The sequence below is a fragment of the Drosophila sechellia genome, chromosome 3R, assembly GCF_004382195.2.
Source record: "Drosophila sechellia strain sech25 chromosome 3R, ASM438219v1, whole genome shotgun sequence".
Taxonomy (NCBI): Eukaryota; Metazoa; Arthropoda; class Insecta; order Diptera; family Drosophilidae; genus Drosophila; species Drosophila sechellia.
In genome coordinates this window covers 15,909,226-15,934,066 of record NC_045952.1, presented here as the reverse complement: position 1 = coordinate 15,934,066, position 24,841 = coordinate 15,909,226, and the positions used below count along the sequence as shown (strand labels likewise).

Here is a 24,841-nt window from a genome sequence, read left to right as displayed (position 1 = left end):
AAGTACTCACCCGGACCTTTGGCAAAGTGTTAAATCGGTCGCCACTCGGCCGGAAGTTGGAGGATGCCGCCGTGTCCATAACAACTCCCGACCTCATCAATATCCCAGCCAAGGCGGCTGGTTATTGGACTGCAGATGGAAGTGGAGCTGGCACTCATTGCTAATGAGTTAATTAGATGATTTAGGTGCCGCATTTTCGGCGCCACAAGCGCACATTAATTATAAACCCATCCAGGGAGTTGGTTATGAAACCCACATATTTACACACTCACGCATCTAATCGAGACGAACACTCAAGCTCTGGGAATAAGCCGAGTCCTTGGCATTGTCGGCTGATTGCGGCCTTTCATATCTTATGCTATTTCAGCTTGTGTGCACGGGGAGAAAAATGGGTACAGTTGTGTGATACCCGTATATGTTTTGGTAAATAATGAATCCCTAAAGCGCTTTAAGATTTTTTCAGTGTACCTCCCTGTGGGCTCATTAAAATCCACATTCAAACGTTTTGCAAACGCGTATTAACGAACCTTTAGAGCGAGTTCATTAATCGCACCGATTTCCAACCGCATCCTGTCCGCAGAGGCGACATCTTGGGAGGCAGCCAGATCTCTAAGTGGTTTCTTGCTGCCGCATAAATCGACCGGAAACGAGGCGACGTATGAGGGGATAACGGGGATACAGTGGCGAGGAGCAAGGAGGAGAAGGAGGCAGGACTACAGTGCCTGCCAAGTGGGCCCAGTTTGCATTGACATTGACCGTGAACTTTGACGAGCTGGGCCTCATAATGATGCCAGACAAACGTCTCGAAATGAGCTCGCACCGGGACTGCAACCTGCTCCTGCTCCCCTTCTCACCATCTCCACCTCCTTCTCCTCCTGGCCCCGCTGCTCCTCCTCGCTTCCGCACACCCACTTCCGGCCCACTTGAGCCGGAGCTTTTGACATTGGCCATCTGTAGTAGCCTTGTCATGAGCCCACTGTGCTGCAGTCTAGATAGATACAGATAAGAATCCTTTGCGCAGGGGGTGGCTGGTTGTCCCAGTTAGTCCTCCTCCAGGCGGTGCGTGGCCAGCTCCCATTGTCTCTGCATAGCGCCCATTTTAATTTAAGCCGCTTAAATTGCAGCAAAGCTAAGCAGCATGCCATTTTCAACCTAAGGCATCCAGTCGAGCATCGCTTTGATTAAGCCGAATAGAAAAAACAGAGTGGGTCCAAGCAATTGGCCAAAACTTTGGCTTTTCCGACCGTTTTTCTCTCTTTTGTTTAAGCCAAAGAAAGTTTTGTTTGGTGTGCTCTCTGCCGGTGGGTGTATTTTACACCATCAAAACCACTGGCGTCAACCGAATTTTTAACTTCATTTAGAACTCATTAAAAACTTTGGCATAATTGCATAAATTTGCAAAGTCAATGGCAAACTTGTCTAGCGCTCTTAAGTGGAGGGGAATTTGGGTGGTTCCCATGCAGAGTCGATAGGGAGAGCTCCTGAATTACCAATTAGTATTGAAGAAGTTTTAAAGCAGTGAACAAATCCTTGGAAAGTGTCTGACATTATTTTTAGTATTTAATTTAAATTTAATTCTTATAACAGAATTTAAAAGTATTATAAATTCAAGTCTTTCATAAGAAATGAAAAAGTAACCAGTTAGTAAAAGCTTTCGATAAGTCAAACATGGTAACTAAAAAGCTTTCAGTTCTCTAACTAACAATAATGTCTAAATAATATAGAGTCCATGCAGTTTCATAGATTTATTCGTTTTAAATGGTTTCCAGAATTCATCCAACACAAAAAAGAAAATTAATAATTAAATTTAAATTCAATTTCATTCAAACTACCCGCAATTGAAATAAACATGTATGACTTTATTTAACATGATTTGGTGTGTAGTTTATTCATCGTTTAAATGTTCTATAGTTTATACATATACATGAACTAGTTTCTTTAAATACATATTATGTCAACACTTATTGTTTCGGCTTCTGTTCATGGTTGTTAAGTTGTCGTTGTTGAAATGATTGGGCCATATCATAGAGGACTTCCCCATTCACTCTTGTGACCAGAGACAACAAACAATATATATTAATTTATGCAACTTTATGTAATATTCATTAATTTAGAGACGAAAAACAAACAGTATTATTTTATAGATCTTTATACTTTTTGCAGATTTCCACATTTAAAACATTATTTGCATTAAAGCATTGTTTTTGCACTTAATATTCCATTGTTTAGTTGAGTTGCTGTACAAATTGTTCACAAGGTTTCGGTGCAGCGACGGGGGGCAGTACGGAAAACAGGGGGGCGGGGATTGTTTAATACTTGTGCGAACTGGTGAAACGCCTAACGTAAGAAAAACAGGGGAGCAAACGAAAGTAACACAAGGTAGGCAATTGTTAATTTTTGTTGGAATGCTACGATTCTTTATGCGAAAATGATTAGACAAAAATATAAACAATTCAAAGAGCATACACACTTAAAACCTAACAAAAATAGTAAACTTTAACAAGTGAAATTACAGTGTGTTGGCGGGAGTAACGACAATCATTAGGCAATTCAATTTATGTACATTGCAAGACGGGACTTCAATACTAAAACACACACTTTAGAGTAGGTTTGCTCGCTTGGACGATATTTAACTAGTTATTGTTTTGGCTACGCTGGGTCGCTCCGAGATACACGTATCCGGGCTCTCAACGTAGATTAGATATTTTGTGGTTTAATTGTGGTTTATGTATATATAGACGCATACACAGCGGATATTGCAGGAGGTGGAGACGCGCCGCACGTTGCGTCGCCGCCAGCTTAAATTATGAATGAAACAAAATTTTGGACAAAAATCAAAAACAAAACAATAAACAGAATCTAATGGCGCGAGTCCCTAGGGTAGAATTCGGCCAGGATGGAGGCCGGGATACGCTTGAGCATCTCCTTGGGGAAGATACGCAGCAGCTGCCAGCCGATGTCCAGGGATTCGAAGACAGTGCGGTTCTCGTAGTTGCCCTGCAGATGGTACAGAGGAAAGTTTTGTAACAAGCCCACTAAATATCCACCGCGTTCAACTCACCTGCGAGATGAAGTTCTTCTCGAACTTGGTCAAGAACTCCAGATACAGCAGATCGTCGGGCGTCAGGGCCTCCTCACCCACCACAGCCTTCATGGCCTGCACGTCCTTGCCGATGGCGTAGCAAGCGTACAGCTGGTTGGACACGTCAGAGTGGTCCTTGCGGGTCATGCCCTCACCGATGGCAGACTTCATCAGACGCGACAGCGATGGCAGCACGTTGACTGGAGGGTAGATCTGCCTGTTGTGCAGCTGACGATCGACGTAGATCTGGCCCTCGGTAATGTAACCGGTCAAATCGGGAATGGGATGGGTAATATCATCGTTGGGCATGGTCAGAATGGGGATCTGGGTGATGGATCCGTTGCGTCCCTCCACACGACCGGCACGCTCGTAGATAGTGGCCAAATCGGTGTACATGTAACCGGGGAAACCACGACGACCGGGCACCTCCTCACGGGCAGCTGACACCTCACGCAGAGCCTCGGCGTAGGAGGACATGTCGGTAAGGATGACCAACACGTGCTTCTCGCACTGGTAGGCCAAGAACTCGGCGGCAGTCAGAGCCAGACGGGGAGTGATGATACGCTCGATGGTCGGATCGTTGGCCAAGTTCAAGAACAGACACACGTTCTCCATGGAACCGTTCTCCTCGAAGTCCTGCTTGAAGAATCGGGCAGTCTCCATGTTCACACCCATAGCGGCGAACACGATGGCGAAGTTGTCGGTGTGGTCATCCAGCACGGACTTGCCCGGCAGCTTGACGAGACCGGCTTGACGACAGATCTGGGCGGCGATTTCGTTGTGGGGCAAACCGGCGGCGGAGAAGATGGGGATCTTCTGGCCACGGGCAATCGAGTTCATCACATCGATGGCCGAGATACCGGTCTGGATCATCTCCTCGGGGTAGATACGCGACCAGGGGTTGATAGGCTGGCCCTGGATGTCCAGGAAATCCTCAGCCAGGATTGGGGGTCCCTTGTCGATGGGCTTGCCGGAACCGTTGAACACACGGCCCAACATATCCTCCGACACGGGTGTGCGCAGAATGTCGCCGGTGAACTCGCAGAGCGTGTTCTTGGCATCGATGCCCGAGGTGCCCTCGAACACCTGGACCACGGCCTTGGAGCCGCTCACCTCGAGCACCTGTCCGGAGCGCACAGTACCGTCAGCCAGACGCAGCTGCACGATCTCGGCGAACTTGGGGAACTTGACCTCATCAAGAATGACCAGGGGACCGTTCACACCAGACACAGTCTTGTAGGCTGTCGAAGAAAGTGAGTTAAGTGATTAGTTTTAGCTTTAAACTATAGAAAATAACAGATATGCGGATCCATTCTTAGTCAGCTCAATCAATATCAGAAATCTTAAAGTTCAAAAAGTTGCTGCAAAAGTTCATATCTTATTATACTAATATTTTCAAACCCAAAACTAATTATTAATAGTTGCTGTTTCATAACAATGTCATTAATTAAATCACAGAAGTTATCATAAAAATTTGAAACTTTTTAAGAGACAATTATAAATTGTTTTTTATAGATGCCATTGGAAATAATATACTTAAAGGGCAACTAAATATTTATTTCTCTTTTCACCTCTTTTTTTAAATAAAAACGAAGTTTTAATAATTTTACTTTGTAGCACATTGCTTTCTTCGTCTTCCAATTAGATATAGTTCCAACAAAAACACGAGTCGCGCAATGCTCACATGAAAGTCGGAATCTGATAAGAAAGCAAACGTCAAAAGAAAAGTGTTGGCGCGAGGGGGTGTTGACTGGGAGGGTAAATTATGTCAGCTGACTGTCCAACTGGTTTTCAGCCCTTGCCACGAGCTGCAGTTGGAATCTTATAGGAATTAGATAGGAAAAAGGGATTGAAAAATGCAGCGGAGATAAAGAAAATTTCATTAAATGGCAAACCGGCAATAACTGGCTTTTATGCAACACTCTTGTATAAAACAATAAAATTATATATAACTATTTATCTACAATGTCTACTAATTTGACACATGAATAGGGCCAACATAAAAAACATTGAAATATCCTCCACAATAAAAAGTAGTTAAAGTTGCCGACCGAACCGATCAATCGTCACTTATGCCATCCACCCCGTTCGCAGTCAGGTGCCTATGAGTGTGTGCGTTCTACGTTGAATGGCAAACGCAAACAGCTGAGCAGCGAACGGTCATGTGACGGCGAAAATTTTCAATAAGCGTTAACCATGATTATGGGGTGCTCCCCGTTACGATCTGATCAGCGGAGAACATTTAAAGCTCTATATGAAATATTGTGCTATAGGTTTTATCTGTTACGTTGTTAATTGTGTGTTTTTGTGGGTGTCGCAAGAATATATTGATTTTTTCTCTACTCCGCCTCACACCAGATTCGTGCAAACTGTCATGGCGGACTTTCTTGGCATTTTCTTATTGGGTTTTTTTCGGTCACTTGATTGGGTTGCGAATGCATTTCTCGATATTTCACTTATTTGCAAATTCCGTGGATTACTCACTCAAGCGGGGCTGGGAGATAAAGTCCCGGGAGATGGCGAGGACATGTTCCCGCTGGGCTTGTTGGGCGTTCATCTTGAATAGACTTTTTCTGCGCCTCTACCTTGAAAGTGCACTGCAAATTTCGAGCTGCAATTAGATACGATTTTAGCTATTAGCCACTATTCGGACGTGGTATTCTGCAAGCACGTACAATTTTTCAGCTACGAAACAGTACTGAGCGACACACACGCAAAATTTTGGCCTGCGAAGTCGTTGCGAGTACGATGAAAAATTGCCCTGGAACTGAAAGTATTGCTGAATGTGAATCTGCTGTGACGTCACGTGCCGTCACATGACCCGCCACGCGTTAGGATATTTCTGTTTAGCGCGCTTAGCAACACTAGTTGTTAGTGTCGGCAGTTAGTGGAGTTCCACACCGCAGCAGGGCTGCCACATTTCCGTATGTTACCAAATGAACCGGTGCCGAAATAGGTATAGCAACTCCGCATTTACAAGTTTATTTTCCTACACTGGAGTTAGCTATGTTTTCCACCTAAGGAGTGCTGCCATATTTCTGTACTTTATCGATAAATTTGGAAGCATTGATTTGTACCACCCCTACTGTTAACTCACACAGCACAGTTCTGTTAATTATTGGAAAGTTTTTTATGGAACAATTTTAATTAAATTACAAAAGTTGTTTACCCGCTGCGGTACTTGGACACCCAGAAAGTAAAACAGAGTAGTGCTCGGGGACAGCAATTGCACAGTACCAGAATCCGGGACATCGGAGGCAGCGAGCCGCGACAAAGAAGTACACAAAGAGAGATAGCCAGTGCAAAACCCGTTTCTTCCAACCGATAAAAGGGGCGTCTATAGCTCTGCCAATCCGGAGCCCCTGGCATTGCCCCACTATGATGGTTGAGTCCGATGGAACCGCCGACGCCACCCGCCGCCTGAACGTGAAGAAGCAAACACTGGACGATGCGTACGCCGTGCCCGCCAACTTCCTGGAGATCGACGTGGTCAATCCGCTGACCACCATGGCGGCTGGCAAGAAGCGCTACACGGACTACGAGGTCCGGATGCGGGTGAGTGATCGGAGTACATGTACAAGGTGGCACCACCTATGCACCTTCCAAAATTCACCGAAAAAACCATTGATAATCGCTGGAATTCGCTCACACACTTGTGTGCATGTGTTCGTGCGACTTTGTCTCGCTGTGCATGTGTGCGTGCGTGCGTGTGTGTGTGTGAGTGCGGGTGATACGCCTATAAAGTGAGCCGGCCGATAAACATTAGTCACAAGTGCAGAGCACTGATTCGGGGCTTAAGTCACGGAAATGCGACATGCGGGTGCCTTAATGCGGCACCGTCCTTTCATTGAAGTTCCCTTCAAGATTGGCCATTACACATGATTAACCATCTCTGTTTTCCAGACCAATCTGCCCGTCTTCAAGGTTAAGGAGTCCAGTGTGAGGCGACGCTACAGCGACTTTGAGTGGCTACGGAACGAGCTGGAGCGGGACAGCAAGGTGCGGACAAGTGTGATGCAGCCGGAAGTCCGCCGTTTTTACTTTAATAGAATCAACAAATCTTTGATTCTAAATAATACTTTGGCAGTATAAAAAGCCACTAGAAAAGTTTTAAGCGGAAACTGAAACCTCAGTTGCATAAGTGAAAACGGAAACTTCGATAGGCGCCTGAAGAGTATTAATTAGTATTTAATCATAAACATACATATCCCCGCAGATTGTGGTGCCACCACTCCCAGGAAAGGCCTGGAAGCGGCAGATGCCCTTCCGCGGCGACGAGGGCATCTTCGACGAAAGCTTCATTGAGGAGCGGCGCAAGGGACTGGAGGCCTTCATCAACAAGATAGCCGGACATCCGCTGGCGCAGAACGAGCGCTGCCTGCATATGTTCCTGCAGGAGAATGTCATAGATAAGAACTACGTGCCCGGCAAGATTCGCAACACATAAGCAGCTTAGTCCGGCGCAATCGAAACCCCCTAACCATAGCAATGCAATGAAGCAAAAACTCGAACGAACAAACCCGCTACGAAATTTTTACGGAAGCCGTGTGAATGCGTGTGCTTGCCCGGATTGGAGGAGGATGGAGCAGAGGAGCGATGATGTAGGTTGGAGTAGATGGGATCTGTTATGCGACGCGATACGAGGCGGGAAGTGCTGCTGCTCAGTTAATGTTGAGCCCCTCTCACCCCCCGGGGATTAGTTAAAAACGAGCATTGGGAATTTTTAATGCTAAATTCAAGTTTATATGGTATACATAACAATATACATATATATATATATATATTATATACAATACAGATATTTACGAATAGTGTACATAAGACATGCCTACTACGTCCTCGCTAAATGAGTCTCGAAAGTAGGAGCTGCCCCTCCCATTTTCCCGACCCTCAGTTTCTTCGTTTTGAACCATTGCAGCGGTAATGAAGCAGCAAATAAAATAAGGGAGCCATCCTGACCCCAAAATCCATCCCTTGTAAGTGTATGCAAATTATTGAATATTTTGAAACAGTTTAGTGAATAATATTGTACTTCGAATCAAATTAAAATAATTAAAAAATATTGAACTGCTGATATTATTTGAATGTGGTGGAAAATGATGGGATACTGAGTTCGATTTGAGTTCTGTATATAATACTAATCTTTTTACCTAGCCAATTATTCTGCGGGACGGTAGTTGGAGCCTTCACTGGTCAATGTGAATCTATCGAGTTCCCATTAGCTAAACCAGGCGAGGATTAATAACAATATGCTGCAACAGGAAACTTCTTTGGAATGCAGGGATAATCAATTACAGGTGGGTGGATAGGTTGATAAAATATTGTAAATGATAAATGGATTATATATATATCATCATATTATATATCATCACAAACACACATCACTAATAAAGGTATCATAGGTTATTATGTGATAATAGAAAATTAAATTTCGCGCTCTGCAAATCTGTACTAGTGATGTTCTGCCACCTATCGACAGCAAAAAGCCGATTTGACCATTGTAAAATTTAAATTTTATATTGAATATATTTTAATTTGTTCATATTAAAAATATATTTTTTTATCAATTAACAAGAGATTTAATAACTAATTTAACGAACTTAAAAATAAACTTATTTATTAATAAGGTTAACCGTTTTAGTTACGGTTAAAAGTGGCAACGCTGCGCTTGTTATTTCTGGCAACGCTGTGTCATCTGTGGATTGGTTCGGTTTTTTTGTTTTTATTTATTTTTGGCATGGACTCGGCGGAATCCCCCACCAAAACGCAGGACGGCGAGGACGAGAACTACAGTCTGCTGTGCCAGGCGCACGAGCAGTTCAACAAGTGAGTGGGCATCCGCGTGTCATCGGGAAGTGCACCCATAACCGCCACTCCTTTCCGGCTGCTCCTCATTTCAGCTCGGAGTTCGATCGCTGCCTGGAACTGCTCCAAGAGTTGGAGACACGCGGCGAAAGCAGTGGTCCTGTCCTGCGGCACAACCGGGCGGTAGTCAGCTACTACAAAACCGGGTGCACCCAACACTCCGTCTTGCTGAAAGAACTGGAGGCCCTAACCGCCGATGCAGATGCGCCCGGAGAGGTGTCCAGCGGGCTGAGCCTTAAGCAGGGAGCGGCCGCCGCCACTGTTGCTCGTTACAATCGGGCGGTCATCTATTATCACCGACATATGTTCGGCACGGCACTGGAGAGACTAGCACCACTAGTGGCTCGTCTGGAGGCCCTGGAGAAGGCGATGGCAGCGCTGGTGGCCACACTACAGCTACAGCTGCTGTTGGCCACCAATCAACTAAACCGAGCCGAGGCCTTTCTGGATTACTTGCAGTACAAGCTTAACCTGGTGGCCACAGCGCCTAGCAGCAATGCGGCCGAAGAGGCAGCTGTTGTTGGCACAGCACCTCCGACGGCGGCCACCAATAGTTCAGTGGTGGCCACACCAGGAGGAGCAGCTGTGGAGGGAGCTGTGCCCGGTCTGGGCGGTAGTCTGCAGCTCTTGCAGCTAATTACGCTCGTGCTCAACCGAAAACCGGTGGTTATTCAGGAAGACGGCACGCCGGAGTACGCTGCTCTGAAAGCTCAGCAGTACTACATCATGAAGGATTTTCAGATGGCCGCCAAGCAGCTGATGCGAATCAATAACGAGTGTACACAAGCGGGGTGAGTTAGTTTGCTTTAATATAAGTTCATAAAATACATACTATTTTATTGTCTATCTTAATAGCACTGTAACGCCCCAGCTGAGCACGTGCATTGCCAACAATATGGGAGTGATACACTTAAGAGTGCGCCACTATGCCATCGCCGCCAAGTTCTTCCAAAATGCGCTCAACTTTGACCAGCAGCTGGCGCGAAATTTGCGCCAGAGTACGCTGCAAACCATGAGTTCGGCAAGGTCCTGCGAGATCCTTTACAACCTCGGCGTGGCTATGTTGCATCTACGCCGCCCCAAGGAGGCGTTTCAGTGCTTTCTGGTTCCCGTTAAGCAATTCCACAGCAATCCACGTCTTTGGCTGCGCATGGCTGAGGCCTGCATCATGGAGCACGAGGCGGTAAGGCAACTTATCACTAACATGTTCTAGTACAATAGTGTCACAATATGGTATTTGTCTTATATCTTAAATTATTTTATTTTAAAGAAACTAGTGGAGGAGGAGCGCCAGTCGCAGTCAGAAACGCCATCTACAAAGCCATACGCGTAAGTGCTATTTGTTTTGGCTTCGTCCATTGCTGATAGTAACCCTCTTCTACTTTTAGTCCTCAATCGGCGGGAGTGCCAGAGCCCACGCTGGAATTCGCTGCCTTGTGTCTACGTAGCGCGCTGACGCTAACGCAACACTACAAGACGAGGTTCCACATGGTGGCGGTCTCCTCGGAGGATGTGGAAGCACCCGAACCCAAGGACCCAACTCAGGAGAGTTGGCGTCATCCCCAGGACAATAACTTCTGCAATCCCTCGAAGCCGGTCAGCCTAGAGTCATTGGAAAACATGATGGCTGCCATATATGCAGCTCACAGCTTCGTCTCGCTGCGCCTAGGCGATCATGTGACCGCTCTCGAGATGTCGGAAAAACTGCTGGCCTGTGAACGCCTGTCCGATGCGCACAAGTATTATATAGTTTCTATTAAATCATCCCATGTTTGATTTAACGTATTTCCCTTTTTTCTTCAGATTGCTGGGCCACATGTACGCTGGCGAGGCGTTGATGCTTATGGACAAGGCAGCCGAGGCACGCGACCATTTGGACCCTACTTTTGTGGGCACACTGAACGCCTTCGATTTTGAGACGCGTGACTGGCAACTGAAGTCGGTGGACGCCGCTCAGAACGTTGTGCGGTATAATCTGGCTGTTGCGATGGCTCTACAGAACGACCTGGCTCAAGCTAAAGCACTCCTGGCCAATTTAACCCATTCGCTGGTGGCCAACAAGGCGCTTGCTTTGCGACGCTTCATGGACCTCAAGCTGGGTCCCGTTCCTGGCGGGACGCCGAGTTAGACAACAAATTGTGTATATAACTAGACGGAATTAAAGTGCGAGAATGAAATGAAGAGGAAGCAAAACTATTTATTTGGCGATCATCAGTTTTTCAGCATTTTACAGGGATACAAGGTGCATGAAAAAATGTCTGTTAACTAATCTATATATGCTTCTATTTTTGTATACAGAGATTATCTCACAATATCTAACGTTGAACTTTTGCATTCTCCACTCATTGAGAATTTTTCATAGGAATTCTACAATTTAGATTACCCTCTACGTTAAAGCGTTGGACACTTAAATTTTAAGTATCTATCTCAGGAATTTTAAAAGTTGGGTCAGAATTATTTTGACTTGAGCAAGTTACTCTTACTCGCAATGCCGTATAAAACGCTTGTCATTCTGAGTGTCTGTACTCACATAGTCAATGGAATAACTTCTGTAAGTGCTTTTTAGTCAATAATTATAGCTATAGGCAAGTGCTACGCTCTCTTTTCCAAGGCCGACATCATAGCCTCGCACAACTATCCCGTGGAAATTCACACAGTGGTCACACGAGATGGGTATTTGCTCAACGCGTTCCGCATACCGAACTCAATTTATTGCAAGCACTCTGGACCAAAGCCGGCGGTTCTCTTCCAGCACGGAATGACCGCCTCCTCGGATGTTTTCCTGGTGAACGGACCTCGGGATGCATTGGCATTCATGTTGGCCGACGCCTGCTTCGATGTGTGGCTGAGTAACTCGAGGGGCACTCGGTATTCCCGACGCCACGTGTCTTTGGATCCCTCCGATGAGAACTTCTGGCGCTTCAGCTGGCACGAGATTGGAACGGAGGACGTGGCCGCTTTCATTGACTACATTTTGGCCACCACAAATCAAAGTGCGGTGCACTATGTGGGTCACTCACAGGGAAGCACCACGCTGGTGGTGCTCCTCAGCATGCGTCCGGAGTATAACCAGTTGGTAAAGACCGCAATCCTCTTAGGTCCGCCAGTCTTTATGGGTCACACACACACGCTGGGACAAATTTTTCTCAGGACGCTCATAATGTCGATGCCCGACTGCGAATTTATGTTCCACAACCGGATTTTGAATAAAATACTGAGGAAAATTTGCGGGCTTTTCGTTGTGAGGGTGTACTGTTCGACCTTTTTTATGATCGTCAACGGAAAGTTTTCAGATCACTTGAACACAGTGAGTATCAAAGTCGAATGGAGCAAAATATATATATGTTATTTATTCTGAACATCAACACTTCCAGAGTGCGATTCCTCTGATTGCCGCCACGCTTCCGGCGGGAGTTTCTTCCCGGCAGCCCAAGCACTTCATCCAGCTGACGGACAGCGGCAGGTTCAGACCATTCGATTTCGGGATCCTGAGGAACTTGATCAACTACAGGAGCCTCACACCTCCCGACTACCCGCTGCATAACGTCCGCCCTCTGACGCCAGTCCATATATTTTATAGCGATGATGACCTATCCGCCGCAAAGGAGGATGTTGAGAACTTCGCCGCCAGCTTGCCGGAGGCGGTGATGCATCGGATCTCCACACCGTCCTGGCACCACATGGACTTCGTGCACTCCATGACCGTCGCTAATGTGATCAACAAGCCGGTCATTGAAATTTTTAAAAGGTTTGAGCAACCTATCGACTGTGAGGAAGTCTATAATAAATAATATGGAGTACCAGCCCGCCATGATCGACAACGTCTGGTCTTTTACGGAAGAGTAGGTTTTCTTCCATGCACAACAATTTTCACTTAATTCTAAGCTGTAAAATACTGCATTAACTAGAGAGTTTTCCCCACAAATTTTACGTTCAAGCGTTACATATTGATTTCTTTGAGGAAATTTATAAATGAGATTAGCTCTAACTTTAAACCGATACATATATTATCCATATATCAGCGATTTATTCACTTATTCCTACTCGAAATGTCGTACAAAACGTTTATACTCTTATGTCTCTATATTGACCTTGCCAAGGGACTAATTACAGTAAGCAAATGCATCATTAGTCGTAGTCCATGTCTTAAATCCTCCTACCAAAGTCCGAAATTATAGCCTCTCACAACTATCCGTTAGAAGTACACACAGTGCTCACACGAGATGGTTATTACCTCGACGCGTTCCGCATACCGGGCTCTAAATTTTGTCAGCAATCTGGACCAAAGCCAGCGGTTCTCTTTCAGCACGGAATGTCCGCGTCCTCGGATTTTTTCCTGCTGAACGGACCTCAGGATTCATTGGCATTCATGTTGGCCGACGCCTGCTTCGATGTGTGGCTGAGTAACTCGAGGGGTACTCGGTATTCCCGACGCCACGTGTCTTTGGATCCCTCCAATGATGCCTTCTGGCGCTTCAGCTGGCACGAGATTGGAACGGAGGACGTGGCTGCTTTCATAGACTACATTCTGAACACCACGAAGCAGAGAGCGTTGCACTTCTTGGGTCACTCGCAGGGATGCACCACGCCGGTGGTGCTCCTCAGCATGCGACCGGAGTACAACAAGTTGGTCAAGACCGCAGTCCTACTAGCTCCGGCTGTCTTTATGCGCCACACAAGCACCCTTTCGCAGACCATCTTTAGGAGATTTATCATGGCTATGCCCGACAAGGAGTACATGTACCACAACAGAGTTTTTAACAAACTCTTGAGTAATGTGTGCGGACTATTCATTGCCAGGGTGTTCTGCACAACCTTCTACTTGATCTACAACGGAAAAATTTCCAAACACCTAAACACAGTAAGTGCACAAAGAGAATATATAATATTTTACATATGGTTATTTAAAACATCACTTTTCAGAGCGTTATTCCTCTGATTGCCGCCACGCTTCCGGCGGGAGTTTCTACCCGCCAGCCAAAGCACTTCATCCAGCTCACGGACAGCGGCAAGTTCAGACAATTCGATTTCGGGATCGTGAGGAACTTAATCAACTACAAGAGCCTAGAACCTCCGGACTATACTTTGAGCAACGTCCGTCCCCTGACGCCAGTCCACATATTCTACAGCGACGATGACAGTTCCACAACAAAGGAGGATATTCAAAACTTTGCCGCCAGAGTGCCGGAGGCGGTGATGCACCGCATCTCCACACCGGGCTGGCACCACACGGACTACGTGCATTCCATGACCGTTGCTGACGTAATCAACAAGCCGGTGATTGAAATTTTCAGAAGCTTTGAGCGACTCAGCAGTCCTACATTCACATGAAAAGAGTTTCCATATATTCCATATAATGCTGAATGAAAAATAAACTTTCAATTCATAAACGAATGTTCATTGAAGCTTTAATCTTTAATCTTTAAGCATTTGGGATAAAAAGCTTTAAATCAATCACATTTATGTTATTATTTATGTTATATTTTATGCATGAATTCTTTCTTATTATTTTATGTTATTTAATTATAGCGCAACTGAATTTCCTCATGGCTATGTCGTTCGGCAAGCTTATGGTAAATTGCGAATTAGTTCTACTATTCGTAACATCTCTTCACAATCAATCCATTCAAACCACTCCAATATGTTGTTGATGGAGCTTGTGATTTTCTTCGACTGGCTGTTGATCGTCTCTGGTATGCCGAAAGTGAAGTTTGGTCTCCAAAACTTTACGGGACGTGGTAAAGATTACCGCATCAAGGTGATAACTGGGGTCAGTAGGTAGAATTGTCAAGTGGCACCTCATGTTCGAAGACCGTTTTCTTAGGTTCGTATTATAAACAAGCACGGCTACCCGGTGGAGACGCACACGGTACGCACTGCAGATGGATACATTCTAGATATGTTCCGGATTCCCTCATCACCCAACTGCAAGGAGGACGGTTTCAAGCCATCTGTCCTCCTCCAGCACGGCCTGATCAGCCTGGCCGATTCCTTCCTGATGATGGGACCGAGGAACGGACTTCCATTCATGCTGGCCGATCGCTGCTACGACGTGTGGCTGAGCAACAGCCGGGGAGTCCGCTACTCGCAGCGCCACATCCGCCTGAAGGCCTCCCAAGATGCCTTCTGGCGCTTTAGCTGGCATGAAATGGGAATGGAGGACCTGCCCGCCATGATCGACTACATCCTGTCCACGACAAGCGAGGAGGCGCTGCATTTCGTTTGCCATTCTCAGGGATGCACCACCCTACTGGTCCTGCTCAGCATGAAGCCGGAGTACAACCGGATGATAAAGACGGCCAACATGATGGCCCCCGCCGCTTTCATGAAGCACGCAAGGAACAAGCTATTGAACATGTTTGGGAACATCATTATGAGCATGAAGGACAGTAGTTTTTTTGGCCCCTTAGATCCTATAAGATTCCTGCTATCGGCTTTTTGCAAAAACTCCAACTTTAAAAATTTCTGCGCCTTTATGTTCATATTGGCCAGTGGAGAACCAACATCATATATGAATATTGTAAGCCACAATGTATTCCAACTGCCAAATTGTACCTTGATGAATACTTTCAGACCGCCATACCATTGATATTAGCAACGCATCCTGGTGCGATTTCCACTCGACAGCCAAAGCACTTTCTGCAACTCCGGAAATCTGGAAAATTCCGTCCGTATGACTTCGGAGACTGGAGAAACAATAAACTATACAATCAGGCCACGCCTCCCGACTATCCCTTGGAAAACGTCCGTCCCCAGTCGCCCATTCAAATATACCACAGCCATGGTGACGACTTGGTGGCGCGCAAAGACATCCACATCCTGATCAGCAAGTTGGACCAGGTGGTGTTGCATGACATTGCTTTTAAAAAATGGAGCCACTCGGACTTTTTGTTCGCCAAATTAATCAAAACAGTTGTTAATGAACCAATTTTAAAATTTATTGATCACTTTGAGAATAGATCATATCAGCAATAGATATTCCTACATTAAATCATAGTATCATTTCGCAGTCATTACTTAAATAGTCTAAAATGAATAACCACATATATATTTATTGTTATGTTTTCATGAATATAAATAAATAAATAAATATTGTATAAAAATCTGTTCCTTAGCTTTATTTTTTGTGTAATCTTCTCTTTAAGCGCTGCTTGGCAAGCAGTTTACATGGCGTGTAAATGTATAAAACGAATGTAAAATGTATACAATATCAAAACGATGGCATATATTCATGGTGCTTCCTGGTCAAGACCCACCAAGGTGCACTTGCGTCTGATCTGAAGGGTCTACAAATACACTACTTCGCTAACATTTATCTCGTCCTCAGGAATGGCCAATTGACGTGCATACTTTTGGGCCGAGCTAAATGATGCCCCAAAGACAAACTAACTTGCACATTTTAATCCACGAGTAACGGGTAAAACTAGCACAAATGTCAGATACGAAATATTGTAGTTGCAGTTATGTAAAATTAAGATGCTAATATACAAAACGGATTAGTTCGGCCTCTTCTTACATGAAAAATGCACTTATTTCTCAACCAGATGCTGCCGATATTGCTTGGAATTTGTTTTGTGTGGCTATCGAACACGAAGCAGAGAGCGTTGCACTTCTTGGGTCACTCGCAGGGATGCACCACGCTGGGGGTGCTCCTCAGCATGCGACCGGAGTACAACAAGTTGGTCAAGACCGCAGTCCTACTAGCTCCGGCTGTCTTTATGCGCCACACAAGCACCCTTTCGCAGACCATCTTTAGGAGATTTATCATGGCTATGCCCGACAAGGAGTACATGTACCACAACAGAGTTTTTAACAAACTCTTGAGTAATGTGTGCGGACTATTCATTGCCAGGGTGTTCTGCACAACCTTCTACTTGATCTCCAACGGAAAAATTTCCAAACACAAAACACAGTCAGTTTACACTAGCACAACTTCTTAAACAATAGTCACAGGTTTTTAAGTTAAGAAGCTTTAAATCAATCACATATATAGTAATTATCTATGTTATATTTTAAAGCATGTTACAAGCCATTTGATTATAGCGCAACTGAATTTCCTAATGGCTATGTCGTTCGGCAAGCTTATGGTAAATTGCGAATTAGTTCTACTATTCGTAACATCTCTTCACAATCAATCCATTCAAACCACTCCAATATGTTGTTGATGGAGCTTGTGATTTTCTTCGACTGGCTGTTGATCGTCTCTGGTATGCCGAAGGTGAAGTTTGGTCTCCAAATCTTTACGGGTCGTGGTAAAGAATACAGCATCCAGGGCATTACTGGGGTAAGTAGATGGAATTGTTAGGTGGGACCACGTGTTCGAACACCGATTTCTTAGGTTCGTATTATAGACAAGCACGGCTACCCGGTGGAGACGCACACGGTTCGCACTGGAGATGGATACATTCTGGATATGTTCCGGATTCCCTCATCACCCAAGTGCAAGGAGGACGGTTTCAAGCCATCTGTCCTCCTCCAGCACGGCCTCATCAGCCTGGCCGATTCCTTCCTGATGATGGGACCGAGGAACGGACTTCCATTCATGCTGGCCGATCGCTGCTACGACGTGTGGCTGAGCAACAGCCGGGGAGTCCGCTACTCGCAGCGCCACATCCGCCTGAAGGCCTCCCAAGATGCCTTCTGGCGCTTTAGCTGGCATGAAATGGGAATGGAGGACCTGCCCGCCATGATCGACTACATCCTGTCCACGACAAGCGAGGAGGCGCTGCATTTCGTTTGCCATTCTCAGGGATGCACCACCCTACTGGTCCTGCTCAGCATGAAGCCGGAGTACAACCGGATGATAAAGACGGCCAACATGATGGCCCCCGCCGCTTTCATGAAGCACGCAAGGAACAAGCTATTGAACATGTTTGGGAACATCATTATGAGCATGAAGGACAGTAGTTTTTTTGGTCCCTTAGAACCTATAAGATTCCTGCTATCGGCTTTTTGCAAAAACTCCAACTTTAAAAATTTCTGCGCCTTTATGTTCGTAATGGCCAGTGAAAAACCAACACCGTATATGAATATTGTAAGCCACAATGTATTCCAACTTCCAAATTGTACCTTGATGAACACTTTCAGACCGCCATACCATTGATATTAGCAACGCATCCTGGTGCGATTTCCACCCGACAGCTAAAGCACTTTCTGCAACTCTGGAAATCTGGAAAATTCCGTCCCTATAACTTTGGAGTCATGAGAAACAAAAAACTATACAATCAGGCCACGCCTCCCGACTATCCGTTGAAAAACGTCCGTCCCAAGTCGCCCATTCAAATATACCACAGCCATGGTGACGACTTGGTGGTGCGCAAAGACATCCACACCCTGATCAGCAAGTTGGACCAGGTGGTGTTGCATGACATTGCTTTTAAAAAATGGAGCCACTCGGACTTTTTGTTCGCTAAATTAATCAAAAATGTTGTTAATGAACCAATTATCAAAGTTATTGATCGCTTTGAGAATCGATAGATATTCATACAATAAATAATGGTATGTTTTTCTTTAATAACTAATTCTATTTATTAAGGTTCCAAAAGGAATCGTTCAGTAATTCCTCTGAACTTAACCTAAAATGATAAAGATAAATGAGACCAAGTGGTATCTTAATTATAAAGTACAAAAGGAAGAAACAATTTGTCTAGTTATTAATTACTTAATATGTAATATGTTATATTATCCTCCGGGTATGGAGATCGCTGGGGTGTACCCTCTTCACTCTTCGGAGGGAGATGGGATCAGCTAGGATATTTGCTAGTCGGTTCGGGTGGACCATAAGCCTGTCGGCATAACGGCTGCTATGGAAATTAATCTGATCCCCAAGAAGGGTAACTTTCAGATCTCTTTCGATAACCATGTACGTCACATACCAGGAGAGCCCAGATGCGTGAGTCGAGCTTTTTTAGCTTCGCCAGTGACTTAAATTTGACCGACGTGATGTGGGCCCTCCAGGTAAGTCTCCGATCAAGATGAAGGTCTTGGTGTACTGCGGGCTTTTACTACGAGGTCTTAATCATCGGTTTTAAATTGTATGACTAGGTTCAGGATTTCGCATCTGATCTGTATGCTCTACAAATCCACCAGTTGGGGAGATAACTATAATTTTTAGGGCTTAGCTATCATCTATCTCGTCCTCAGGAATGGCCAATTGACGTGCATACTTTTGGGCCGAGCTAAATGATGCCCCAAAGACAAACTAACTTGCACATTTTAATCCACGAGTAACGGGTAAAACTAGCACAAATGTCAGATACGAAATATTGTAGTTGCAGTTCTGTAAAAATAAGATGCTAATAAACAAAACGGATTAGTTCGGCCTCTTCTTACAATCATCCATGAAAAATGCAGTCATTTCTCAACCAAATGCTGCCGATATTGCTTGGAATTTGTTTTGTGTGGCTATCGAACAGCACAGCCTTATCTGAGGTAGGTGCAATAGTTGAACAAAACGTAAGGATATTACCACAAAATTGCTTCATAGGTGAACTGGAAGAATCACTCGCTTAACGACATTCATCATCGCACCAAAGTAATTACTGCGGTGAGTACGTTGAAGTTGACTCCAGCTGCAGGCGTTAGTAATCCCTTTTCCTATAGGTGGACATCATAAGCAGTCACAACTATCCGGTGGAAACGCACACTGTGGTCACCAGGGATGGCTACATACTGTCGGTCTTCCGAATCCCATCATCACAGCTATGTGGAAGTAACGGGCCAAAGCCAGTTGTTTTGATCAACCATGGTATGACTGGCTCCGCGGACTCATGGCTCCTAACTGGACCCCGCAATGGACTGCCCTTCTTGTTGGCCGATGCTTGCTACGATGTGTGGTTGATAAACTGTCGCGGAACCCGGTACTCCAGGAAGCATCTCAAACTCAAAGCCTGGCTGTTGCAGTTTTGGCGTTTTAGCTGGCATGAAATCGGAATGGAGGACTTGCCCGCCACTGTTGACCATATCCTGGCCACCACGAAACAGAAATCCTTGCACTATGTGGGTCACTCTCAGGGATGCACATCCGTTCTAGTCATGCTCAGCATGAGACCGGAGTACAATAAACGGATCCGGACCACAAACCTACTGGCCCCGCCTGCCTTCTTGAGACATTCTCTTTCCATGGGTCATAATATAATAAAGCCTCTTTTTAGCCTTCTGCCGGACATTGAGTTGTTGCCCCATCACAAGATTCTGAATTCCGCGGTATCAGCCATATGCAAAATTCTTGGCGTGAGGGACGTTTGTACCGCTCTATATCTCCTAACCAATGGACGAGTATCCCAGCACATGAACAGGGTGAGTGAGAAGTGGAGAGCAGGCTAGTCAGGCTTATGTATACAACTTGACTGCCTTTTCCAGACCCTCATTCCGATGTTGATTGCCACTCATCCGGCTGGGATTTCTACCAGGCAGCCGAGGCACTTCTTCCAGCTCAAGGACTCCGGGAGATTCCGACAATACGACTTTGGATTCGGAATGAACTATCTTATTTACAGGCAAAACACTCCCCCGGATTATCCCCTGCATTTGGTGCGTCCGCACTCCGCCATCCACATCTTCTACAGCGATGACGATGGAACCATCTCTCCGAGGGACGTCCTAGCCCTAGCTAGCAAGTTGCCTTACGCTGTCCCCCATCATATCACGGATGAAACCTGGAACCACATGGACTTCCTTCTAGCGAACAACGTAAATGAATTGATTAATAATCCAGTAATCCAGATTATCGAGACCTTCGAAGAAGATCTAAAGCAAAAAATTGGGAATATAAAGGGTGATATCAGTGTTGATGCACTTCTAAATGAATTTTAATAATTGGGGAAACATAATTGTTTGAAATAGTGTTGATAGCAAGAGCAAATTAAAAACGAAATAAATAATGTATAGATTTCTATAATGTCGCATATTAAAGAGTAGTTAAAGTGAAGCTAAAATTTGTCGTCATAATTAAGTATCTCAAGAAAATGATTAGGACCGAATTGTCAAATAATTATTTTCATGTTTATACCAAAAATGAGTTGAATTTTTATCCATTAAAAGATTTGGATTTTTATTTGGTCTAAACTATAAATTATTTATTTATTAATCAGTACATATATCCATGGTTGATCTAGCTCATTCAACGCGGACTCCGTTTCGTAATTCTACAATTTGTTTTTGGCACTAGTGATAGTTCTGGCTGTGATCCACCTGCATCCTACGACATCCTGGCTTTCATCAGCGTGTCCGCTGCTCGTAGCGGTTCATGGAGAGCACAATGTTGTCGAAGATGTACTCCCTGACCCCCAATCCGCAAATGAAGTCAAAGTGGTTCCATCGCTTCCAAGGAACCTTGTACACGGCTTCCACGTTGGGCAGCCGGGTGAGCAATCGCCAGATGTCCGCCGGCGCCACGATGTAGTCGTTCTCCGAGAAGAAGACCGTAACTGGCGTGGACACGTTCTCCAGCGCGTACTCCGGTGGCTCCAGTTGCTGGTAGTGCAGCCAGTTCCGTTCGGGACCGTAGTCGTACTGCCGGAATCTAGTGGACACATAGCCCTGGAAGTAGTGCATCAGCTGCTTCACCGATCCGCCCGCCGGAAAGTTGGCCATCAGGTCGGGCAATAACGTCTTGTTAAGGAATCGGGTGTCGTAGCCAACGGCTGGCCACAGGCGACTAATGCAGACCAGGGGCTTTTCGTTCTCCAGACACGTCATCGATAGGAACTTCTTGAAGAACTTGTTCGTGGAGAACATCTCGACGCCCTCGAGCATCTTAGAGACATAGTTCCGGGTGCCGAGCACTGGACCAATGACCTTGGCCAGCCCGCTCTTTGTATTGCTCACATAGGCCACCGGGGCCAGCAGGGTGGCGCTCTTGAAGACGGCATTATACTGTGGCATCATTGAATTGAGGACCAGGAAGACGGTGCCGCCCTGCGAGATACCCACGAAGTGCATCGCCTTCTGTCCGGTAGTCCGAAGAACGTAGTCCACCTGGGCTGGCAAGTCGTAGACGCCCATCTCGTGCCAGCTGAAGTCCCAGAACTCCCGCTCTGTGGTGTTCCGCCACATGTTCTTCCGGCAGTAGATGTTGCCTCTATTGTTTCCCAGCCACACATCATATCCTGCTCGCCAAAGAAGGTAGGCTAAGGAGTCCTCCCGCCCGTTCAGCAGCCACCTGAAAAGGAGAAAGCGGCATTGAAATCTGCAGTTACTAAAAGAACGGAATGCTATTGAAATATATAATTACGGAGTTTCTCAATCAGATCATAGCACTAAGATATCTGTTTCTAAATAATGGTGATTAATAGTTCACAATAAGGCCGGTTCCTTTTAAACTGATATGGGACAGTTGCATGGAGGTATAAGGATAGGGAACTCGTGTATACAACATCAGTATTGGGATCTCCCAATGATTCTTATCTTCCGCAAGCGGAAGTGTCTATTAGGAATGTGGTTTACTATACTACGCACACATCCGACGAGGCATAGAGTCCGGAGAGCAGGAAGACGACAGGGCGTCGCAGCAGACTGCCCAGTTCGGGATCCACCTGCGGGATGCGGTGCAGGGTAAGCACATATCCGTCTTTCGTCGTCACCGAGTGGCGCTCCACGTTGTAGCCGTCGTTCTGGATACGCCGCACCTGCAACGGACCAAAGACAACGAACAGGTAAGCAACAGGTAGCCAAACTGGAGGCAGGAAGCGAGGGCAAGGCACTCGGCCCAAAATCCGAAATGCAAACACAAATTGTTGGCACATTCGGCGCTTGACATTTGGAGGCCACGCGACGCGTGCGTTGTGACACTTGGTTAATTAGGAATTCCGCTGGCGAGCCGACCTGGGGCTTACCCCTAATCCAGCCCCTCTTCATCACCATTCGCATTTGCACTCGACGATCTTGGCCAGGAACACCTACCGCATCTGTGATGATGATTTCGCGCGACTGACGCAGAGTGGCCCTGGACACCTGCTGCAATCCGAGCAGCGCCAGGCACAGCAGCACCACTCGCTCCCGTCGCATGGTGGTGGTCACCAGGATTATGGTTACATGAACGACGCACGCTGGGATTAAGTAACTGGGTAACCGATCAGAAGTCCAACCGGTTCGCAGTCGATCGCACCGAAACCGAAAATGAAAATGAAAACGAAAGCTGCCCAAGGATCGGCGGCTTTAAGACCGAAAGACAGCACTTTCTTTCTTTCTTTCGCTGCCAGCAGAGAGCTTTCAAAAACGCCGAAACTCAAACTGAAAACGAAACCAAGCCAAAACCAAAACCAAAAACCGAAAACTGAAGACCGTCTGAATGGATATGAATGGGAATTGCAATCGAAGTGCCGTTTCCTCGTCTCCGGCTGCTCCGCCAGCTAGTGTTCGATCCGAATGTGCTTTATCGACTGCGCATGCGTCCGCCGCTCGCAGGGCTTGCCACTCATTTGAGCGGCTTGGCGGCGGAGCAGAGCTCCAACCGGTGAGCCACCTGCATGGAATGGCACAGTCGCTCGGCTCGGGTTACCTGAGCGCCCAGAGCAGCGGCGCATCCAAGAGTCTGACTCGGCGGCAGCCGCCGGCATACACTGCGCGTAATATCACCTGCCGCCGCCACCGCCCCCACCTCAGCTATTTGCCCAACCCTTCTCCACCAAGCCATACCCCCATAAAAATCCAATCAGTTGGCACGCTGCCACGGCAATTTGAGCAATTATAACAGCTTAGCGAAAGAGAGAACGCTATCCAAAACTGTCAACGGCAAGTACAGTGGGCGAATGGCGCAGAAACAACCTCAAGATGAGATTAAATTGTAAGCCCCCCAATAACTGAAGAAAGTGAAATTGACCTTGTCGCATAGAAAAAAAACCCAAGGACTGCTTGGCAACATAGAGCTCAACTTTCGTGAATCATGTGTCCTAGAGCTTATGGTACTATATAGTAATGTATTGAATAATAAAAGATAAAACATCTTTCTACCTCCAGAAGTTCAATATATCTTAAGAAATATCTTTAACTGTTCAACAATAACCCTAATTTATACTTGCCAAAACTCGTGAGCTATAGAAACCCATCTGTATTCCCGGAAAATGATTCACATCACCGATTGACAGCTTTGGCATCTCACAGCATTGTCATCTGATCAGCACCATAGAATGTTAAAGGGCCAACATCACTTGGCCATTCAAGCCACATTAAAAAGATGAATGATAAACAATGATAAATACTCCCAATAAGCTTAACAATGTGCATGTGCTCACGTGCCGTTGAAAGTTATGCACATCACATACAAGCATTCATAAGCGACAATTGGTTTCGAGCAGTGTATAATTTTTTGGGAGCTACTTACTTACCTTCTTTTTTAACCAATTTTTTTTGTTGGCTCTGACTGTGGCTGCGACGTGGTTTTTCGTCGCATTGTTGTCGTCGGTCGCTGTTTTGTTTTTTTCGCTGAATTGCAATAACCTGTTGCCTAATGAAAACGGCGGCTGCTTATTTAGGATGTGGCCTGGTCTGGCCCAAGTACTCGCACTTACTTGCCAAAAGGCATAAATATGTACACGTATGTAGTGGGTACATGTGTGCATGTGAGGCATAGGCTTGGATGCCCATAGTCTTCTGGTGTTTATGTTTGCCCACTTGAAAGACAATCGACGGATCGCCCGTCGAACCGCCGCTGCTCTCACCATTCATTCAGCAGCGGATCGCTGGAGAGCTTTCTGTTTGTTTATATCGCTTTTTAATAGCTCGTCAACAACTGCGCAAGGGGTTGGTACTGAACTGAACTCAACTGCTGTGCACACGGCTTCTACTCCGTTTCATCAATGGACCTCTGCCGCTCCACTGCCCCACTGGCGGCATTGACCCACCGGCCGCGGCTCACGTACTGGACAACCCACCAAGCCGCCGAGCGATTACCCA

The 24,841-nt window shown here is 45.9% G+C and overlaps 9 protein-coding genes across 11 annotated transcripts; 7 read left to right on the top strand and 2 right to left on the bottom strand.

Annotated features, from left to right (window-relative positions):
* Positions 1-1,838: 1,838 nt before the first annotated feature.
* On the bottom strand, positions 1,839-5,873 carry LOC6606641 (V-type proton ATPase subunit B). The gene is made up of 4 exons (XM_002031406.2): positions 5,758-5,873; positions 5,567-5,693; positions 3,062-4,323; positions 1,839-2,997 (listed from the first exon to the last, which is right to left on the bottom strand). The coding sequence occupies exons 2-4, from the start codon at positions 5,637-5,639 to the stop codon at positions 2,860-2,862; spliced, it is 1,473 nt and encodes a 490-aa protein (XP_002031442.1). The 5' UTR covers positions 5,640-5,693; positions 5,758-5,873; the 3' UTR covers positions 1,839-2,859.
* A 294-nt stretch (positions 5,874-6,167) lies between these two features.
* On the top strand, positions 6,168-8,134 carry LOC6606640 (sorting nexin-12). The gene is made up of 3 exons (XM_002031405.2): positions 6,168-6,637; positions 6,986-7,081; positions 7,299-8,134. The coding sequence occupies exons 1-3, from the start codon at positions 6,461-6,463 to the stop codon at positions 7,527-7,529; spliced, it is 504 nt and encodes a 167-aa protein (XP_002031441.1). The 5' UTR covers positions 6,168-6,460; the 3' UTR covers positions 7,530-8,134.
* Positions 8,135-8,819: 685 nt separating this feature from the next.
* On the top strand, positions 8,820-11,128 carry LOC6606639 (CCR4-NOT transcription complex subunit 10). The gene is made up of 6 exons (XM_002031404.2): positions 8,820-8,908; positions 8,983-9,738; positions 9,803-10,130; positions 10,218-10,276; positions 10,336-10,686; positions 10,751-11,128. Exons 1-6 carry the CDS (start codon positions 8,820-8,822, stop codon positions 11,073-11,075), a joined length of 1,908 nt encoding a protein of 635 aa, XP_002031440.1. The 3' UTR covers positions 11,076-11,128.
* A 112-nt stretch (positions 11,129-11,240) lies between these two features.
* On the top strand, positions 11,241-12,761 carry LOC6606638 (lipase 3). The gene is made up of 3 exons (XM_002031403.2): positions 11,241-11,498; positions 11,559-12,254; positions 12,322-12,761. The coding sequence occupies exons 1-3, from the start codon at positions 11,436-11,438 to the stop codon at positions 12,736-12,738; spliced, it is 1,176 nt and encodes a 391-aa protein (XP_002031439.1). The 5' UTR covers positions 11,241-11,435; the 3' UTR covers positions 12,739-12,761.
* A 159-nt stretch (positions 12,762-12,920) lies between these two features.
* LOC6606637 (lipase 3) lies at positions 12,921-14,341 on the top strand. Its single transcript, XM_002031402.2, has 3 exons — positions 12,921-13,059; positions 13,113-13,808; positions 13,871-14,341. Exons 1-3 carry the CDS (start codon positions 12,997-12,999, stop codon positions 14,276-14,278), a joined length of 1,167 nt encoding a protein of 388 aa, XP_002031438.1. The 5' UTR covers positions 12,921-12,996; the 3' UTR covers positions 14,279-14,341.
* A 208-nt stretch (positions 14,342-14,549) lies between these two features.
* LOC6606636 (lipase 3) lies at positions 14,550-15,922 on the top strand. The gene is made up of 3 exons (XM_032722847.1): positions 14,550-14,717; positions 14,772-15,467; positions 15,521-15,922. Exons 1-3 carry the CDS (start codon positions 14,589-14,591, stop codon positions 15,920-15,922), a joined length of 1,227 nt encoding a protein of 408 aa, XP_032578738.1. The 5' UTR covers positions 14,550-14,588.
* A 1,174-nt stretch (positions 15,923-17,096) lies between these two features.
* LOC6606635 (lipase 3) lies at positions 17,097-18,455 on the top strand. Its single transcript, XM_032721960.1, has 3 exons — positions 17,097-17,231; positions 17,286-17,981; positions 18,035-18,455. Exons 1-3 carry the CDS (start codon positions 17,103-17,105, stop codon positions 18,422-18,424), a joined length of 1,215 nt encoding a protein of 404 aa, XP_032577851.1. The 5' UTR covers positions 17,097-17,102; the 3' UTR covers positions 18,425-18,455.
* Positions 18,456-19,294: 839 nt separating this feature from the next.
* On the top strand, positions 19,295-20,918 carry LOC6606634 (lipase 3). Its single transcript, XM_002031399.2, has 4 exons — positions 19,295-19,378; positions 19,434-19,493; positions 19,550-20,245; positions 20,309-20,918. Exons 1-4 carry the CDS (start codon positions 19,295-19,297, stop codon positions 20,759-20,761), a joined length of 1,293 nt encoding a protein of 430 aa, XP_002031435.1. The 3' UTR covers positions 20,762-20,918.
* A 79-nt stretch (positions 20,919-20,997) lies between these two features.
* On the bottom strand, positions 20,998-24,841 carry LOC6606633 (lipase 3). 3 transcript variants are annotated; one of them, XM_032722468.1, is made up of 4 exons: positions 24,457-24,841; positions 24,274-24,392; positions 22,406-22,575; positions 20,998-22,109 (listed from the first exon to the last, which is right to left on the bottom strand). In XM_032722468.1, the coding sequence occupies exons 1-4, from the start codon at positions 24,611-24,613 to the stop codon at positions 21,167-21,169; spliced, it is 1,389 nt and encodes a 462-aa protein (XP_032578359.1). In that variant the 5' UTR covers positions 24,614-24,841; the 3' UTR covers positions 20,998-21,166. The 3 variants fall into 3 exon arrangements, with proteins under 3 accessions (XP_032578359.1, XP_032578358.1, XP_002031434.1); XM_032722467.1 differs by having other exon boundaries at positions 24,274-24,840; XM_002031398.2 differs by lacking the exons at positions 24,274-24,392; positions 24,457-24,841 and adding an exon at positions 22,850-23,402.